This window comes from Papaver somniferum, chromosome 8, assembly GCF_003573695.1.
Source record: "Papaver somniferum cultivar HN1 chromosome 8, ASM357369v1, whole genome shotgun sequence".
Lineage (NCBI taxonomy): Eukaryota > Viridiplantae > Streptophyta > Magnoliopsida > Ranunculales > Papaveraceae > Papaver > Papaver somniferum.
Window position 1 is genome coordinate 161,869,494 of NC_039365.1, and position 20,994 is coordinate 161,890,487.

The following is a 20,994-nucleotide window of genomic DNA, read 5'->3' on the forward strand; positions in this document are numbered from 1 at the left end:
GAAAATTAGAAAAGGATAGTGGGATTCAAACATGTCACCTTCATGTGTAATATGTGAGTACTCGATCACTGTTCTACATATTTATTTGCGATAATATTTGACTATATTTTGTGACATATCAAATTTTATATTTTACAATTCACCGCCGACCATAAAGTGCCGCTTCACGATTCAACCTACGCATCGTTTTTCAAAAATAGAAAACGAGTCACGCTTGACTTCAAGCTTTCAATACTCTAGTGTTGGTAACAGTCCATATAAATCATGATTTTAAACGAGTTTCTGACAGAATTCTCGATTGGTCATGCTGGAAAACAGGAATCTCGACCCAGATTGAAATGTAATAGTTACAGGGCTTTTTTTGGTTACGTGGTAATGGTAACTACGTGTTAGAATACGGGTATCCAACTTAAACCAATTGGCAATGAGTGGAGGAGCCCTTAGAAATTATAAACCGCAGGATCTTAGATTGCCCAACAACGTGGGACTAATAGTCTCAACACTGCCCAGTAAAACTGTATAGAAAGGAGGGAAGTGCTCCTCAATTATTAAGTTTTAGGGTGGAAGTTGGAGAGGTTTGAGTTTTGATTTCATTAGGGTTTTGCTAAAAATGAAGTAATAATCTATTTCAGGGTGTCGAGGAATGATCATCATTTGCTTCAGGTAATCTTAAAATGTTATTTTTACCCCTCCCTCTTTCATTTTGATGTTAATTGAAGAAAAATGTTGGAATTTCTATTATTTTCAATTTACATATTGTTCTTTGAACATGATATAATTTCTGGAATAATTATGTTTTTTTAGTTAATCTAGCCATAATTCTACATCATAGTTCTGTAAAACCCTAACATATAGAAAACCCCTAAATTTTAAGTTTTCTTTCCTTTCTTTTTTACCTGCATATTGTAGTTTCATGAAAATATTCGGAGTTTTATGAATTAGGCTAAAAATGAAATTTACAAGCTATTCCATTTCTAACTTTACCATTAAATCTTGATTAGGGTTCCGAGAGAAGGTGGATTAAAGTAAGCACAAGGAAAATGGGGGTTGGGGAGGATAGGATCAGTGAGTTGTATGATCCGCTTATTTACCGTATTTTCTCATTCCTTCCAATTAAATGTGTAGTTGCTACAAGTGTTTTATCTAAAAGATGGAAGGACTTATGGATCTCCAATCCGATTATTGATATTCGCAAATGGTGTCGGAGAGTTAAAACTAGTAATAAGAGAAGCTCGAGAATGTTCGATGTCAAGAGACTTATAAACTGGGTAATTTCTGGATAGAATGTTAGTACCATCTAATGATATGCTTTCTATTAAGAAACTTTGTCTCAAGTATCGTGTGTTTTATGAGTCTGAGGATAGTCTCTTAGATAATAATATAATTTATGGATGGATCTCTACTCTAATAATGCGCAGAGTGGAAGAACTGAGTCTTTGCTTAACGAAAAACTTTCTGTTACCGCCATGTTTATTTACCAGTGAAACCTTGATTATGTTGGAGATAGAGATGGCTGGAGATCTTTCAACTAAAATCAAAAAGACAGGGACTCTTGGTTTTCCTCAAGCAATTTCTTTTCCGAGGCTCAAGATTCTTCACCTTAAGCATATGGTATTTGTGGATGAGGGTTCGAGTGCACAATTATTTTCAAGTTGCCCTGTCCTTGAAGAGTTGATGTTAACCCATTGTTACACGATCAAAAAGAAGGTTTTGCATATTTCAGTTGCTTCATTGAAGCGGTTATTCATTACTAACTCCAAGAAATATAGTTTTATGATCAAGATATATTCACCAAATCTACAGTCTCTAACGTACGTGCATACCAGAAGATTATGTTCTTATGGATCATGGCTTCGCATCCCTAGTCGATGCAGATATTAACATTACTTTTGAAGTTCTAAATGGAAAAATAGGAAAACAGGCAAGGAAATGTGGTCTAAGAAACCTTCTAGGAGGGATTTCAAATGCAAAGCATCTGAAAATTTCTGGCAGTACCCTTGAGGTATATATGTTCTCTTTTTACTTTTCCTTGCATGCAGATATTTATCTTCAATAAATGTTTTAGTTTTATGTACTGACATATGGTGTTTATTCCGCCTGCTAGTCTCTCTTTTATGAAGGTTTCTTCTCTTCACAATTGCCTACCTTTCATAATTTTAGACGATTAGAAGTAAGTTCGAAGATGTCGTGTGTAACTGTTACAGCGTTGGTTTATCTTCTTTCGACCTTGCCTAATATGGAATCTTTTGTCATTGCTCTGGCAAGTCCTCTACCTCTCTCAAGTATATGATTTGAGTACTCATTTTTGGTTGGGCTATTTTTATTTACCTTATAAATTTGGCACCTATGGCGAACATTAAGCCTACAATTTCCCATATTAATCCTGGACTTTGTGACCCATTAAACATGTTGTGTTTTATGTTATCCTCTTAATTATTACATGTAGTCAAATTATGTCCCATGAATTTCCATCAGAATTAAACTCTACAACTTGTAACCAGGTGTGGCTAATCCATTTTCTGGATATGCATCAATTAAAAGATGACAGGAATAACAAACGGAGGGTTCTTGGTGTTGATAAATGCTTAAATTTGTAATTACTGTTTCTAGAAAGTTTTTTAAACCTTTAAGTTTGGTTATAGGGTTTTTCTCAATTCAATCAAGTCAATGATTTCGGGAGACAAAAGGTGCCAGACTGTTTGTTGCTACATTTGAAAGCAGTCGAAGTGCGGGAATTTAATGGGACGAAAGAGGAGCTGAATGTTACAAATTTCTTTTTCAAAGAGTTACTTGTTCTGCAGACAATGGATATAGTATTTTCTTCAACTTTCCCACAAAGCTGGAAGGATTTTTCAACTTTGCCACAAGTATGGATGAGTTCTCCAGCTATCCCGCAAGAATGGAAGGATTATTCAGCTTGGCCGCAAATCATGAAGGACGAATTTAGGCAATAGTTGCTGAAAATCATGAAGGACCACCTTATGGAACAGATACTGATGTTTCCCAAAGGCTCTACAGACTGTGCGATCAATTTCTCGTCGTAAAACATTCAGGAAATTTTATGGTTTTCTTATTTTTGGGTCAATGGTTTAGGATTGTTAACGTCATCTGCAAATTTGAAGATCTTTCGTTTATTGATTTCTCTAGAGTCTAGACGCATTTTTGGTGCATACTTTTTACTTCTCAACTCACGAGTTTGTGATGTACTGAGTTATTATATGATGTAATAAGGACGGAGAGATTGTACTATAAGCATTCAAGTAACTCAGTACCACTGTTCTGCCTTCATTAACTTAATCTCTGATAAACAGCAATTCCAGGTACAAGCTTATTTAAGAGAAAGGGACCTAACGAAACCCTAAAGCATCACGGATTGCACGCGTGCTAGAATTGCATCCATACAAGTAAAACTTAAAGCAGAATTAACTGACAGTAAAACGGCTCATTAAATTTACTAAAAGCTAAATACACCCCAGGGATGGTTGTAGGCACTCTGGTATCATGACAATACTCCCCCTTCAGAATATCCTTGTCCTCAAGGATGGTAGTGTGGAAAGTATGCTCTGACATGCGATAAGTCCTCCCAAGTAGCATCAGCCGGAGTGGTGTGAGACCATTGAATCAACAGTTGTTGCACTGATGTTCCCTGTCGAAAAATTTAGCGGGAGTGCAAGGTGGAAATTGGTTTGAGTATGATTTCACCCTCTGAATCCACCAATGGTAGTGAAGGAACAGTAGTTGTAGAAGCGCCTATCTTCCTCTTCAACTGGGACACATGGAACACTGGGTGTATCTTGGAGTTTGGGGGCAGTTGTAGTTTGTAAGCAACTTCACCAACTCTTTGGATCACAGTAAAAAGTCCATAGTATCTTGCAGATAACTTGAAGTTCTTGCGCAGGGCCATAGAAGTCTGTCTATAAGGCTGCAACTTCAAGTAAACAAGATCACCCACAAGGAATGACATATCTGTTCTTTTCTTGTCAGCAAACCACCTCATTCTTTATTGTGCCTTATGCAAATTCTCTTTGAGAATGTCTAAAATAGCATCTCTTCTTTGTAAATATTCTTCCACGGAAGCTACAGATGTATTAGATGTTGTAGGAAAAGCCAAATGAGGTGGTACACACCCATATAGTGCTTGGAATGGAGATATCTTCAAGCTGGTGTGATAGTTGGTGTAGTACCACCATTCAGCCAATGGAAGCCACTGAAACCATTGTTTTGGCTTATGGCTTGTCATGCATCTCAAGTAGCCTTCCAAGCAAGCATTAACTCTTTCAGATTGACCATATGACTGAGGGTGATAAGTTGTGCTCATGGAAAGATGGGTGCCTAAAGTCCTGAAAAGTTCCTGCCAAAACTTGCTTGTAAACATTGTCCCTGTCAGAAACAATTGAAGCTGGAAGTCCATGCAGCTTAAAGATAGTATTTAAAAACTCCTGAGCCACTGTGATAGCTGTGTAGGGATGAGTAAGACCAATAAAATGACTATACTTGGTGAATCTGTCCATTACCACCATTATAACATCTTTGTTCTGTGACTTAGGAAGGCCCTCAATGAAATCCATGCTAATGTAATGCCAATCCTGAGTAGGTACTGGAAGTGGCTGTAAAAGTCCAGCAGGGTGTTGATGATCAAGTTTGTTTTGTTGGCAAGTCTCACACTGGCTGACCAACATCAAATTGTCTTGCTTTAAGCCTTTCTAGTAAAAGTATGTTTTAGCTCTAACATAACTACCATGAATACCAGAGTGACCCCCAATGGCAGATGAATGAATAGAATGCAAAAGGTGTTTCCTCAAGTTAGATTTGGTACCCACATAAATCCTCCCCTTGAATCTCAGAATGCCCTCCAAGTATGTGAAGTTAGGGACTGCAGATGGGTTAACCAAAAGCTGTGGAATAAGAGAAGAGGCCACTGCATCATTGGTGTAACTATTGATGATATCTTGAGTCCAAACTGGAGCAGATAATGCCATAACACTGAAAGTTGGGATAAAATCAGTATGAGGAAGTCTAGAAAGAGCATCTGCAGCTTTGTTATCCAACTCTTTTGAGTTGAGCTCTGTAAATCGGGCGACTGACTCAGTGAAAATTTCTTCGTCAAATCTTCGTTTCTTGTGCTCAGTACCATTAATTCAGGTGAAATCTACCCTAAACTTCATCTGAATCCGTTTCTTTTCCTTATGATTAGTCATTAAATCAGGTGGTTTTATGGATTCTTGTCCTAAATCCAATGTTTTTGAATCTTTTAAGTCAAATATCTTAGGTTTCAATAAAGAAAATAATTATCAAGTAATTCCATCGATTGAATTACCAGATGATTTGTTTGAAGAAAGCATTAACCCTTGGATATTTTCTCTTATTGGAAGACTTAATTTACAACAGACATTATTTTTTTGGATGCTGCTGTTATTCTTCGTCAACAATGGAAATTGACAGGTGACTGTAAACTCATTCCATTCGGAAGAGGTTTTTTAACAATTAAGTTGGAGAATGAAACATATCATCAATATATCAAGGAAGGCAAATGGGAGGTTCTTAATCAGATTCTACAAATAAGAAAATGGATCTCTAATTTTCGTCCAGAAAGTCAGAAAACTTCAAAAGCTATGGTATGGGTTAGATTACCAGGATCAGATCTTGAATTTTGGAGTGAAAAGATTCTGTTTAAGATTTGCAAGGAAATTGGTAAACCAATCAAATTAGATGAAGCTACAGCTAAATGTGAGGTTGGGTATTATGCAAATGTGCTTGTTGAAGTTGATTTTGCAAATACTATTCCTAACAAAGTTTGGATTGGCACTAAGTATGGTGGGTTTTTTTCTCCAGAATATCTCAATTCTTGTATGTCCAAAGTTTTGCTCAACATGTAAAATAGTTGGGCATTTTATTACAGAATGTAGGGTTGAGAGGAACAAGATACATCAAGAAAGTAATGATCAGATTAATAATAGCAAGCCTACATCAACTCCTGTTCAGCATCAAACTCCTAAATCTAATATTGCTCATACTCCATTTGATATTTGTGACAGATCAGACATTGAGAAAAATATTGCTAATATTAAAAGAAGGCAAAGTTCTACTGCTAATAGTAATCAATGCCTTGAAGAAGATGCTATTGTTTCCAATATAGTAACACCAATGAATTTTCAGGTTAATAGTAATTTAACTTCAACAAACACAAATAGTTGGAGATTCAATGCTCTCAACCAAGAGGAACAAGATGAAGATGATGTGATTAGTGTTGATGAAGAAATCTTAGCAGAAATGGAGCCTCAAAAATAGATTCATATTACAGAAGATACTGAAGTGGATAGTGTTGTCAAATTTGGAAATGCAGTTTCAGATACAACTTCTAATAAAGGCAAGACCAAAAATCAAAATATGGAGGTTGGAAAAACTGATCAAGTAAGTGGAGCAATAAACTTGCTCAACATAGTTGTAGCAAATAGCTTAAAAAACACTAGTGTCAATTTTGTAAATGGTTCAAATGGTAAAGTTACTAATGAAGCAGTACAAGTTACATCTTGGGCTAAGGTGGTAGAAAAAGAAACTTCAACTTCTTCTTCAGTCAGTACAAGGGATAATGTGAAAGGAGTTAAACAAGTTCCCATTAACAATAAGTATAACTTTAGAAAGAACCAGGGTAAAGGGGGTACCAAAAACCCCTCTTCTAAACAATGAAGATTTTGTATTGTAATATCAGAGGCATTAGAAGAAAAAGGGCTCAAGACAAATTATGGTCTCTGATAAATCAATTAAACCCTTCTTTAGTATGGATTGCTGAACCAAAAGTTCAGTTTAGTGTCTCCTTTTGCAGCAAATTAAATCTTCCAGGAATGGAAAGAATGGTTATTCATAACTCTACTTCAAATAATAAAGGTAATATCTGAATTTTTTGGAATAAAAATCTTACTCAACCTACAGTTATATCAATGTCAAGTCAAATGGTTACTGTTAGTATAGGTGATGTACTTGTCTCTGGAGTTCATGCACATGTTAAGTTAGTGCAGAGAAGATTTCTTTGGTCTGAAATGGAAGTGATTAATGACCTCAACAAACCTTGGATAATCCTAGGTGACTTCAGTGCTATATTATCTCCAGATGAAAAAGTGGGTGGAAGGTCTCCTAACAGAAACTCAATGTTGGAATTTAGTGAATGTTTGAATAAATGTGAACTTCTTCAAGCTACAAAAACATGTATGCAATATACTTGGTTTAATTGCCAGCAAGGAAAAAAGAGAATACTCTGTACACTTGATAGAGTAGTTTTCAATCAAAAATGGCTGCAGATATATGGTGATTGGGGGTACAAAGTAGGACTAAGAATTGTTTCAGATCATTCTCCATTATTGGGTGGCTGTGCTAGCATTCCAAAACCAAAAAATATACCTAGAAAATTTCAAAAAATGTGGATCAGCCATTTCTTGTCTGTAGAAAAAGCAAGTTGGTCAAATGTTATTGAAGGTGATCCTGCATTCATCTTTATGCAGAAAATGAAAGAGCTGAAAAGAGTATTAAATGACTAGAACTGGACAATTTTTGGAAATGTGCATGTAAAACTCAAAGAAGTTGAAGAGAAAGTCTTGGAGATAATGAAAATATCTGATAATAATCCTTTTGACTCTGAAGCATTAGATGAGTTAGTTAAGGCACAAAATGAACATGCAAATAAAGAAGTGCAACTCAATACACTAATGAGGTAGAAGTCAAGAATCAAGTGGATAAAGGAAGGAGCAACCAATACAAATTTTTTTCATACTAATCTGAAAATAAGGAATTCAAGAAACTTAATTACTGAATTGGAAGTCAGTGATGGGAATGTAATATCAGATCAATCTCAAATTGCAGATGAACTGGTGCAACACTTCCAAAAAAAGTTTAAAGAATAAGGTGTCAACATTAAAGAAGAATTACTAGAAGTTGTTCCTCAACTTATCACTGAAGAAGATTAAAGTTTTTTGGATGCCATTCCTAATGCAGAGGAAATCAAGACAATAGTGTTTGATATGGACCCTGAAAGTGCTCCAGGTCTAGATGGTTTCTCTGGAATTTTTTATAGAAGCTGTTGGGAGATAATACAAGATGATCTGGTGGCTGCAATTCAATTCTGTTGGAGGAGGAGATTCATTCCTAAAGGTATGAACTCTAGTTTCTTAGTGTTAATACCAAAAACACAAGGAGCAAAGACTCAAACCAGTTCAGGCCTATAGGTTTGAGTAATGTTATATTCAAAATCTTTACTAAGATTATTACTACAAGAATGAGTAGCTTTATGATCAAATTAATATCTCCACAACAGTCAGCTTATATAAAAGGAAGAACCATACAAGAACAAGTTTTACTTGAATCTGAGTTAGTGAATGAAATGAAGTTTAAAAGAAGAGGAGGAAATGTGGGACTAAAATTGGATATTTATCAGGCTTATGATTCTGTAAGCTGGGAATTTCTTATGAAAGTATTGATGAAATATGGTTTCTCTTCCTCTTGGTGTAATTGGCTAATAACTCTATTTCAATCAGCAAGAAGTTCAGTTATGGTGAATGGTGGTCCATGTGGATTTTTTCCAGTTAGTAGGGGGTTAAGGCAGGGAGATCCATTATCTCCAATTCTATTTGTTCTAATGGAAGATGTGTTGAGCAGAAATATTTCAAAATTGGTGTCCAATTGCAAAATTCAACCCATGGTGATAAAAAAATGCCATACATCCCATTCATTTATTTTTTGCAGATGATATGTTCATATTTTGTAATGGATCTAAAAAAAGTATGAAGAACTTACTAAATTTATTGGATGATTATCAAGTCAGTTCAGGACAAATTATCAACAAAACAAAAAGTAAGTGCTTTGTGGATGGAGCTTCAGCTGCAAGGAAACATCAGATAAGTGAAATAGTTAACATAGAACTGTCTTATTTCCCAGATAAATATTTGGGTGTCATTTTATCTCCAGGAAGAATTACTTCAGCAATGGTGTGGCCCATGGTAGAGTAGATTCAAAGCAAATTAGCTGCCTGGAAGGGTAAGTTACTTTCATTTCAAGACAGGGTAATTCTGATTAAATCAGTATTATGTAGTATTTCAATCTACTCAATGGCTATCTATAAATGGCCAACATCTGTTATCAAAATTTATGAAAAGATCATTAGAAATTTTCTATGGTCTGGTGATGGTGAAAAAAGGAAATTTAAAACAATATTATGGAATAGAGTTTGTATTCCATACAAAGAAGGTGGACTGGGGATTAAAAGGCTTGAAGTGATAAACAAAGTACTTATCATGAAAATGCTGTGGAAAATGATTAATTCAAATGAGGAATGGGCTCTTTTTTTATCTGCAAAATTCAAGAACAAGAATGGACAGTGGATCACAAAATGGAGACAATCATCCATATGGAAGGGTTTAAAATGGGCATGAAATTATCTAAAGGAAGATATAAGGTGGAGTATTGGGGATGGAACCAAAATATCAGTTTGGTTTGATACTTGGATTGGAGAAGTACCACTAGTGGAACAAATTGGTTACTCTGAATATGTTAAAGATAATATTGGAATGAAAGTTGCAAGTCTACTGAAAGACAATTCTTGGAGTATTCCTACTGAAATGCAACTATTCATAAACAATGCAAACCTACCTGACATCAGTGGTGGTGAAGATAAGCTAATTTGGATTGGGCACAAAAGTGGAAAATTTGAAAATTTCGCAGCAGTTGAAAAAGTAAGAATCAAAGAACCAAATCTTGTATGGGCAAGTTACATTTGGAAGTCATTTCTTCACCCCAACATTGCTATCACCATTTGGAAGTTGCAGCAGGGTGTGTATACGGATGATGATGAAATGAGGAAGATGGGATATGACATGGTTTCTAGATGCTGCATTTGTCAAGAAGAGCAGGACAACATGGACCATACATTATGGCATTGCAAGTTTAGTCTGGAAATATGGTCTTGGTTGAGTTCACTTTTTGGTTTTAGAAAACCAATCTCTTTTGAAGATATTTGTTCAGATGTAAAGAACAAAAGCCCCATTATAAGAGAACTATGGTTAACAGCTGCATGCGCAACCATGAGGGAACTTTGGTTTCAAAGAAATAAAATTTTATTTGAAGAAATGAAGCCTCACAAAAACAATTTTAAATGCAGAATTTACAAACTGATACAGGAAGGAAGCCACAGAATGAAGGGAAATAAATGGAGCCAAAACTATGATACTCAGGTACTATCCTTTTTCAAAATTGGTGATAGAAACATCAAGTTTAACTGAATCAAAGAAAATTACTGGACTGCTCCTGCACAAGGTGTTACTTTATTTTGCTATGCTGGCAAATCTTTTGGAGAACCAGGAAATGCAGGCTTGGGTGTAATTGCAAGGGACTGCAACAGTCAGGTAATTGGAACTCTTACAGGTGGAATTGATGTTGCTTTATCCTCCATTGCAGGGGAATATGCAATACTTTGTGCTCTTGAATGGGCTGCTTTTCTAGAATGCACTAATATAATTATTCAGTCAGATTCAATAACTGCAATTGAATGCTTCAAAAGCAATGAAATACCTTGGTATATTAGAGCAAGATGGAAGAAAGCAAGCATGAAATTAGTTGAGGTTGCATTTATTCAATGCCCCAAAGAGATAAACTTCACAACAAACAATTTGGAACAAATAGGAGTAGTTTTGAATGCTGGAGAGAGAATCATACATTCTGGGAGACCACATTTCCTGAAGAGAATATAATTGCAAGGAGTAGCCTATCTTAGCCTATGTTAATTCATGTGTTTACATTCCATTTTACTTTGGCATTACATAAGTCAGTCCTGGCTTTAGACTTGTAAGAATTTGGTCTTTATTTTAGTCCTGTAACACTTTAGTCTTGGCTTTTGCCTTTAATTTTAATAAAATATGTGATTTAGCAAAAAAAAAAAAAAGTGTAGTCAAACCCCAAAAGCTTGATGAGCCATTTTTGCTGCAGTAATGTGGTAATCTTCTGATCCATAAACTACCTAATGCTCTGCTGGTCAGTATTGATGATGAAATGGTGACCAGTGAGATAGTGTCTCCATTTGGTCACTGCATTAACCACAGCCAGTAACTCCTTTTCATAAGTGGATAACCCTAAAGCCTTTGGCTCTAAGGGTTTGCTGTAGAAGGAAATTGCTCTACCATCTTGCATGAGAACATCACCAATGCCTCTGGAACATGCATCAGTTTCTACTAAAAAAGTTTTGGTGAAGTCAGGAAGGGCAAGGACAGGAGTGGTGCACATAGCATTTTTAAGGTTGTTGAAAGAATCCTCAGCTGAGGGAGACCACAAGAATGAATTCTTCCTTAATAAGTCTGTGAGAGGTTTACTGATATTACCATAACCTTTCAAAAACTTCCTATAATAGCCTGTGAGGCCTAAGAAACCTCTTAACTGTTTAAGAGTAGTAAGAATTGGCCAAGACTTCATACAAGCAATCTTCTCAGGATCAGCAGCCACTCCATTTGAAGTAATAATGTGGCCTAAGTACTCTAGAGAATCTTGAGCAAAATAACATTTAGAAAATTTGACAAATAACTTGTGTTCCCTGAGCAAGGAAAGAACCAAGGAGAGATGTTGAACATGTTCTTGGATGTTGGAGCTATAGATCAAGATGTCATCAAAGAACACAAGAACAAATCTTCTCAAATATGGACCAAATACAGAGTTCATAAGTGCCTGAAAGGTGGCAGGTGCATTTGTTAGGCCAAATGGCATAACCTTGAACCCATAGTGGACTTGATGGGTTCTGAAGGCTGTTTTATGTATATCAGGTGCATGAACTCTGATTTGGTGATACCCTTCCCTTAAGTCCAACTTAGTAAATATTCTGGCTCCATGTAACTCATCCAATAACTCATCAATAACAGGTATAGGGAACTTATCTTTGAAAATTATCTTTCTAAAATCAACACAAAACCTCCAAGTGTTGTCTTTATTCTTTACCAGAAGGATTGGGGAAGCAAACGGGCTATGACTATCTTGAATAATCCCATTGTTGAGAATTTCTTGTACTAAGGACTCCACCACTGACTTGTGTATATAAGGACATTTATAGGGTCTGAGATTGACAGGTTGGGAATCTGGTTTAAGATTGATTTGATGGTCTAAAATTCTTGGTGGTGGGAATTGTGTTGTTTCCTCAAAAACATCAGAAAAGTTGTTGAGCAACTACTGAATTGGTGTGGGTATTGTAGCAGGTGGAGGAGTCATGGTAATAGAAAAGAATTGTCCTACTAGAGCTGGAGTGTTTTTCTTGATAAAATTTTTCATAGCATTACCACTAAGTAGCATGAGTGTGGGTTTAGTAGAAGTACCTTGCAGAGTAATTACTTGTCCCTTGTGAAGAAAAGAAATAGATAGCTTGGCCAAATTAAAAGTGACATCACCAAGAGTTCTCAACCAATCAACACCCAAAACTATATCACACCCTTCCAAAGGAATTAATCTCAAATCTGTAGCAAATTGTTGTTGTTGCATTGTCCACTGTAGTTGTGGACAGACCCCTGCACTTGTGGTCTTAGCTCCATTGGCCACAATGACCAATATGTGAGCAGTTGGTTAAACTTCACAACCCAATTGAGTTGCTAGAGCAGAATCAATGAAACTATAAGTATTTCCTGTGTCAACTAGCACAGTGATGGCTCTTTTCTTAATGAATCCTGGGATCCTAATGGTGTCAGGATTGACATTGCCAGTAAGGGCATGGAGAGAAATCTCCATATCTGAGTCAACAAATTGATCTTCACTAGGATCTTGAGGAGGTGAATGCTCCATATCATCTGTTTCATGGTCAGCTACCATCATAAATAATTGTTGGGATTTACATCTATGGCCTGGTTGGTATTTTTCATCACAATTGAAACAAAAGCCTTGTGCTCTTCTTTTACTCATTTGCTCATAAGTGAGTCTTCTTATGGGTGGTACATAAGGGGTTTTAGGTGGTGGTGGGGAAGTGTGAGAGATAGGTGTAGATGGATAAGCACCCATTGTGGAAGGAATTGTAGGTGTTCTGGGTGGGGTAAATTTGGTGTAAGGGAAAGTGGTGGGTGTTGGTTTATATGGAATGGTTTTTGAGGTTGAGGATTGTGATGAGAGAGCTAGCTCTTGTAGTCTATCCAAATAAAATGCTTGAGCAAGGGTGGTAGGTTTGTGCATCTGCACAGAGATCTTCAAAACATCCATTAACCCACTAATAAAGCTCAACACAAAGTAGTCCTCAGTAAGGTGAGGATTTTACTCAACATTAAAGCTTTTAACTACTCAAATTGCTCAAAATATTCTTCAACAGATGTAAGCTGAGATAACTTATTGAAACAACCCACATAATTATCATTTGATAGATCCTCAAAACAATTACAAATAGCTTCTACAAAAATAGGCCAAGAGATGAATGGTTTACCAGTAAGGAAATCCAGAAACCATGAATCAGCTTTGCCATCCAAGTATAAAGAAGCAATTTCCGTCTTCTGCTCGTCAGGAGTTGAGTGGATCTGAAAAATCTTTCACACTTGCGGATCCAGCTACGAGGATTTTCACCAGTAAATATAGGGAAGTCTAGTTTAGGAACTTTAGAGAAGGTATTGAAATTGTTCTTGCGATGGTTGTTGGTTGAACCTTCTTCAGAATTAGATTCAGGTGGATCTGGTGGTGTTTTAGATAGAACTTGAATAAGTGTGTCAAACTTAGCTTGGTTTTCCCCAGAAAGTTTAACCAAGGAAGCAAGTAAGGTATCTTGTCATTGAGCAGCTACCTTTCGATCTGCTGCATCACGAGTGTATAGATCTGTAAGATTTTTGATGAGTTGAGATAGTTCACGGGTGGTAGTATCCACATCTTTGATAGTTGGACCAGTCATGGCGTAGAAAAAGAGAGAGGAATCGACTGGGTGATACCAAAATGTGATGTACTGAGTTATTATATGATGTAATAAGGACGGACAGATTGTACTATAAGCATTCAAGTACTCAGTACCACTGTACTGCCTTCATTAACTTAATCTCCGATAAACAACAATTCCAGGTACAAGCTTATTTTAGAAAAAGGGACCTAACGAAACCCTAAAACATCACGGATTGCACGCGTGTTAGAATTGCATCCGTACAAGTAAAACTTAAAGCAGAATTAACTGATAATAAAACGACTAATTAAATTTACCAAAAATTAAATACACCTCTGGGATGGTTGTAGGCACTCTGGTATGATGACAGAGTTCAAAGTGCTTTCAATGAAGACTATCAATTATGTAAGTTGCAACAGTGGTTGTCTCCAATCAAGTTGTTTGGATAGCTTCAGATTTTACTTTGCATTTCCACATCCGGGAGCATGAGAAGAATGCCTTGCCTAACTCAAGTAATTCTAATGTGACTCGAACATGCCACGTGGCAATCACCCAGTAATTCTGTTAAAGTGAGTGGAATGAAGTCTCAGAAAACAGGAACATTTTGCTTCTTTCTTTAGTTTTGGGCAGTGGAAGTTGGAGGCGGTTTGGGTCTTCTTTCATTCATCGGGCTAGTGATTAAATGGAGGAATAATCATCAGTCTCAAATCAATTCGGCTGGGTATAAACAGTAAATCACCTCTTAGGTAATTTTCCAATAAGTAATCTTTGAAAATCTTGCTTCTATTTTGCTTGTATCTGATAAATCTAAGCTGCTATAATTGTAATCCACATAAATCTTTCATCACAGTTTCGTTAAACCCAATAAATTGTAAAACCCCAACAAAGAAAACCTATATATTGTTTTTTTTTTGTTAGGATCAGTGAACTATATGACCCACTCATTCACCATATTTTCTCATTTCTTCCTATCAAATGTGTCATAGCCACCTGCATTTTGTCTAAAAGATGGAAGGACTTGTGGATATCTTCTCCCGTTCTCAATATTCAAGAATGGCGGAGGCGGTCTCGATCTCTATTTGAAGAAACTAGAGATGGCAACACACATTACCCACCTCAGGATGCTATTATATGGTTTCAGGAGACAAGTGGGTTAGTAAATTTTATGGATAGAGTGCTATTGCAGTCTCATCCTCTTTTTCGTAATGATTTGCCTGCTATAAAGAAATTTTGTCTTGATTATGATAGTCTCCATGATAATCATAAGATTTCTGGATGGTTGGTTACTCTAATAAAGCGTAAAATTGAAGAACTCAGTCTCTGTCTACCACTAGAGTTTGTGTTACCCATGTCTTTATTCACTTGTGAAACTCTCACTATGTTAAAGATAGAAATGGCTGGTGATCTTGCAGCGAAAATAAAAAGGATTGGGACTTTTCGTTCTGCTGAAAAATTTTCATTTCCGAGGCTCAAGATCCTTCACCTTAAGCATATGATATTTGTGGATGAGAGCTTGAATGCACCATTATTTTCAAATTCCCCTGTCCTTGAAGAACTGATCTTAACTCATTGCTACATGATGAAACAGAAGGTTTTAACAATTTCACATCCTTAATCAATGCAGACATATTTTTATTTTTATTTTCCGGAATAATCTGTGCATGATTATTTCCAGGCTTCAAATAGTGGCCTAAACCAACTTGTCGGCCAAATTCAAATCCAAGTACTGTCCGGCCATTTCCGAAATCCAGAAGTCGATAATTTCATGATGGTTGATTGACTAATAAACATTTTCACGAAACTAGGCCCGTAAACATTTATAACATCCATAGGGTATTTCCACAATAGTCACGGCACATCTTGTTCATGAATTACCTCAAAAACATAGTGTAAATTAAAGACTAACTATTGTGGCAACTGTTGTGTGTTATATCATCCGCAACTTGGGGGTTGAAACATGCAATAATAATATGATTAACCAAGGAAACATGAACATTATTTTGGACACTTTTTGCGTGTATTCATCACCTTGCTCGTATATGAATTACACACACATTGGAGTTAGAAAGATCTCAACTTCATATAGTTCCGTCAAAATGATTTTAGCTTTCTACTTAAAATAAAAAAAATGAGATGATGGAGGATAACTGAAAACATGGAGGAGAAAATAGAAATTTAATAAAGGCAATAAAGATTGTCGAATCTCGTGGAAAGGCTTAAAGAAGTACTTTGACTTGCTAAGAGCAACTGCAATGGACGAGTAAACCCAAATTTTCAGTCGAGTGGGCTGGCGTAGTGGGACGGACCATCGATCAAAATTTGATCAAAGAGTAAAATCCAGACCAAATTTGTTCTGGGATCAAGACCAAATCCAAATATAGTCGGGCGTTGATATAATGTCCGCCATTCATCGGGCGTTGATATAATATCCACCATTCATCGGGCGTTGATATAATGTCCGCTACACATCGGGCGTTGATATAATGTACGCCTGAAACAGGGCGTTGATATAATGTACGCCCGATGGGGCGTTTGTATAATCTCCGCGCGAAATGGGGCGTTCATATACTTAACGCCCCACTTTCACAATTTTAAGATGTTGCATGGGGCGGGCTTTATACCTCCGCCCCATTTTTTTTTTTTTTTTGTTTGTGAAGCGTATATTATACCAACGCCCCACTCGCGCGTTATCTTTACCAACGCCCCACTCGGGCGTTATCTTTACCAACGCCTGATCCCAGGCGTAATGTTTATCAACGCGCGACCAAATATACTCTTTTCCCACTACGCCACATGACGGACTAAACCCAAATTTGATCTTTTTTTTTAGTCTTTGGTCTTTGGTTATACTCGCACCACTGTGGACGCTCTAAGGTATTACGTGGTGAATGCATTATCAAACAGCAGTTGGTCTGATTTTCTTAGTTTATTGGACTCCGTGATTATCATTTTGCCACTCGAAGAAAATTTAAGTCTTTAGTTCCATGGGAAAGTTTTATTCGGACTATCTGATTATCATCTTCCAACCCGAAGAAAATTTAAGCCTTTAGTTGTATGGGAAATAATTTAAGTAAAAACAACTTTTCCATTTTTATTTTTTTTAATATTATTATATTATTGGATAAGGATTATTACATGAAACTAGTTGGAAGCGTAACAAACTAAGCTCCAACGACATACTACTAGATTAATTGAACGGGGATGACCAATTTATAGCTATTCTCTGCATGAACTGCATGATCAGGTTTTTTACGTGTAGCTATATCTTTTTTTTGCTGCAATAGCGTTTTTGCAGCGAATCAATTTGAGCTGAGATTCTCTATATTCAACAAAAGAGCTATCAATTTGAGCTGAGCTTCTCTATATTCAACAAATTTGTCTATAAAAGTCTCTGTTCGTACTCATTCCAAAAATGGGACTCCTGTTTTTTATTTATAAGCGGGGCCCAACAGGGAGGTCTCTCTCCCTCTCTCTGCATAACCATTTTAATAAAAAAAAAGTAATATCCAGAAGCTCTTTTCTTATAGATTTCTTCATTTCATCATCTCCAAGACCAAATCTACTCGGATCTGAGATATCATATTTTCCGAGTAGATTTGGATTTTGTAATTAATTTTCATGTTTTCAATAAAGCAATCACATTATTTGTGATTTTAGGTTTTAAGATTTGTTTTTTATTTTACTGTTGATATCTCATGGCTATTTCATGTCATGTAGTTATATTTATGTGTGTCATTAGTGCGGTTTCTTATAGCTTTCGGACGTTTCACTTGGAATCCAATGATATATTCAAGTATATCTTCGAAGACAATCAATTTCGGTGTGACAATAATCAAGATTCAAGCAAGATCAATGGATACTGAATTAATTATGATAATGATGTTTAGTGCAAATTATCCTTTTTATGAAAGATTTTCTCTTAATGAAGAAGAAGAGGTTTCCAAATGGTGGACGCGCAGAACCAAAACACCATCCCCCAATTACATCGATCACTTTTATGGTCAACAATTATGTACGTTTGTTATACTACAACTCTTATTGTAATATTTTTCTTTTGTGCTTTTATGTTATATCTATCTGATGTACTTGAATTAGTATGTTCATGACTTCCAATTAATATAATCTAAAGAGGTATTTCTTTTTCCTTCAAAAAAAAGGGAAAAGGGACCTCTATTATATCTTGTTTATCTCGGTTTTCAGATAACAATTTTTTTAAATGTTTTTCTTATTACGGTATTATAGAAAAGAAACAAAAAACAATGGAATTTATATAAATAGAGGTATGTGGTTGTTGATAGCCTATGGAATGCTTATTGATGTTGAAAAGATATGTACTTATGGAGTATTCATATATGATGTTGGTAAGACATCAGTTGTAAGGAGAAGATCATCTTGGTGGTATTTTAGATTATTAGTGTTGAGAAGTAGGCTTCCTTGAATAATTTATGTCAGGGTGTGCAGAAAATATCACCTCGTTGTGGGAGAGAAAGTGGTAAATATTGTCTCGCTTTGCGTAAAGACACTACTAAAGAGTTATAAAGCGTTTGTGAGAGTTTTTTGTGTTCCGTCACACAGCGTGGATCAATATATTGATTAATAAATCATATGTTTAATACTCAGTTGATGGTTTTATAATAAATCAAAAAAGTCATAGCCATATGGTGGATGTAGACAATACACACATTGTGTATTTTGTTGAACCACGTTAAATCTGTGAGTACTTTTACTTGTTGCTTTTATTTATTACTTGCATCTATGTGTTTATCTTGTTCTCTTTTCTCATCCTAGATCGTATGAAGAGGTTCATGAATCAATCTAGGTTTTCTCGTCGTTGGCTAGTTTGTTTCCGCCAAATTAGCATGTAGGTTGCGATGAACTTCAATAACTGGTGTCATATCTTTGATTGGATAGAATAATTTGAACTGGGAAGTTTTTGTTTTCTAGTTGGCAGAAAAGTTTGAAAACAAAGGATTTGGTTTCATCTAGTATGTGAATGATTTAATGTTACTAGTATCTGAAGATGATGTTAGAGCATTGATCGATTGAACCCGCCAAGCATTGGTACGTCAAGGTTGGTTTTCATATTTTAGTTCCAAAAGTGAATGTCGCTTGGTTAGATTACTAGAGTCAACTTTGTTAGGTTAGACTAGGAAGTCTATAAATATTGAGACATACAAGTATATTACTCTGAAGAGACTTTGAGAATCTGAAGACATCAACGAGCACACCATCCTTCTGTTCGAGATCAGTAATACAAGAGTTGACCTGTTTCCATTTATGTATACGTTACTTTCAAGTCGTTTAGATTGAAAACATAAGTCACACATTGCCTCATCCAAAATCGCAAGTAAAACATGCTTGTGGAAGATATATTAGTAAAGTATACTTGTATACTAGATAATATTGAGTTGTCATCCATGAAGGGATTTCGGTATATTAGTTGGATAGTAGTTGGAATTAGACAAAACCAAAAATTGGTGTTTATTGCATATCTTTAGAATATTTTCGGTTATGGAAATTCCTTGGTGTGTCCAATCTACCTTGGTCTTTAAATAGTGAAGTTTGTTCTCCTTACAAACTTATCCTGACAGAGGCACTACATTTTGCAGACATTGTGGTGGCCGACTAATAATATTAATTTTAAAATATCATTTTGGAGAGGAGAGTAACCTAATTAGGTGAAATATCTTATATCCACTAGTTTAAAGATATATGTGGGATCAATAAGCATCTAGATTGTACTGTTGGTGGGAGCTAGAATTTGCATGGTTTTTAGTTTTTGATTATTGATTTGATTCACTAACGATTGTTAAACCTTGATTGCACCTAGTTTTATATTTCTTAAGAGTCTTCTTTTCTGATGTTAGGTCACTCAAACTAGATTAAGGATCGACGGTAGTTCAGATCTGTTTTTAAATCTGACGATAAACTTGTGATCATCCATTATTTAACAGATTCTATTCTGTAGGTGATCGATCATAAGTGGATTCAAGTTTGTTTGTGCAGGTACATTGAAGATTTGAAGACGAGAAAATTTATTATTGGTTTCTAATCTCTATGATTTAATTCGTGTACATACTTGATCGGCTGGATCCAACATAGATTTGTTTATATTTTGATAGACATCTTATTGTTAGTCGTATAGATCCGCGAGCTATCATTTGGTGGTCTTCTTCAGGATCCGAATTTGTAGTTTGTAAACCTAGATATGGTTGTCTTGATACTCTAAAATGTTGGTTGATCTAATCCAAACAAAGCAGTTTATTAGATTAAATGGAAGAACCTTTGTATGACTCAACCAGATCTCTGATTTACTTCTTGAAATTGAGAGACAACGGTTACCGAAAACATATTACTTCTTTACTGTTTCGGATACTATCCAAAGGAGTTGGGTGCAAGAAGTCTTCACGACTTGTGAAGTAACTTAAGATGGTGGACTTCATCTTAGGAATCACATGGTTTGAATAGATTGGTTGAAGGCACATGGATACCGAGGAAAGTAGGTAACTAGGGGTAGTTTACTTGGTCTCAATTATACGAAGTTGGTAGTAGTCTTTGTATAGCGGCTTAACAGTGAGAGTATTCAAAACTGGACTAGGACCCGGTGTTTTTCTGCATTTGCGGTTTCCTCGTTAACAAAATCTTGTGTTGTGTTATTTATTTTACTTTTGTATTATTTAGCTTGTCTTTATAATGAAAGTAAATGCACGTGTATGTTAATCCAAACACTTGGGTTTGATCCCTATAGTTAGGTTCGTTTCGAACTTATACTATATACCAAATGTATACATTATGGTTATTATCTTCTTGAAAGTCTTTGTTTATATTAGATGACACAAGGTATCTGTCATATAAGTTGATATCGAAAAGATTGTGGTGTCTTGTGTTTGAGGGTGAAAACAGTTTCTGCTGGTTTTGGTAAATTCTTGTGTGTGGATGAGAAACGACTCTAAACCCTAAACAATGTACTAGAAGGGAGTACTTTTGATTCGAGAGATCAATCTGTACAATCCTGCCCTAAACCAAGAAATGGCCATTCCAGGCTTGCTTCGGTCACAAAGTGAAGGAAAAGGGTTGGTCTTAGGGAGGGAAGCGAAGAAAGTGTTGAGACCAGAATCATTGATCCTGAAGGTGTG

The 20,994-nt window shown here is 35.9% G+C and overlaps 1 protein-coding gene across 1 annotated transcript; it reads left to right on the forward strand.

Annotated features, from left to right (window-relative positions):
• The first annotated feature begins 9,554 nt into the window (after window positions 1–9,554).
• LOC113306335 lies at window positions 9,555–10,733 on the forward strand. Its single transcript, XM_026555284.1, has 2 exons — window positions 9,555–10,239; window positions 10,345–10,733. Exons 1-2 carry the CDS (start codon window positions 9,555–9,557, stop codon window positions 10,731–10,733), a joined length of 1,074 nt encoding a protein of 357 aa, XP_026411069.1.
• Window positions 10,734–20,994: the final 10,261 nt, after the last annotated feature.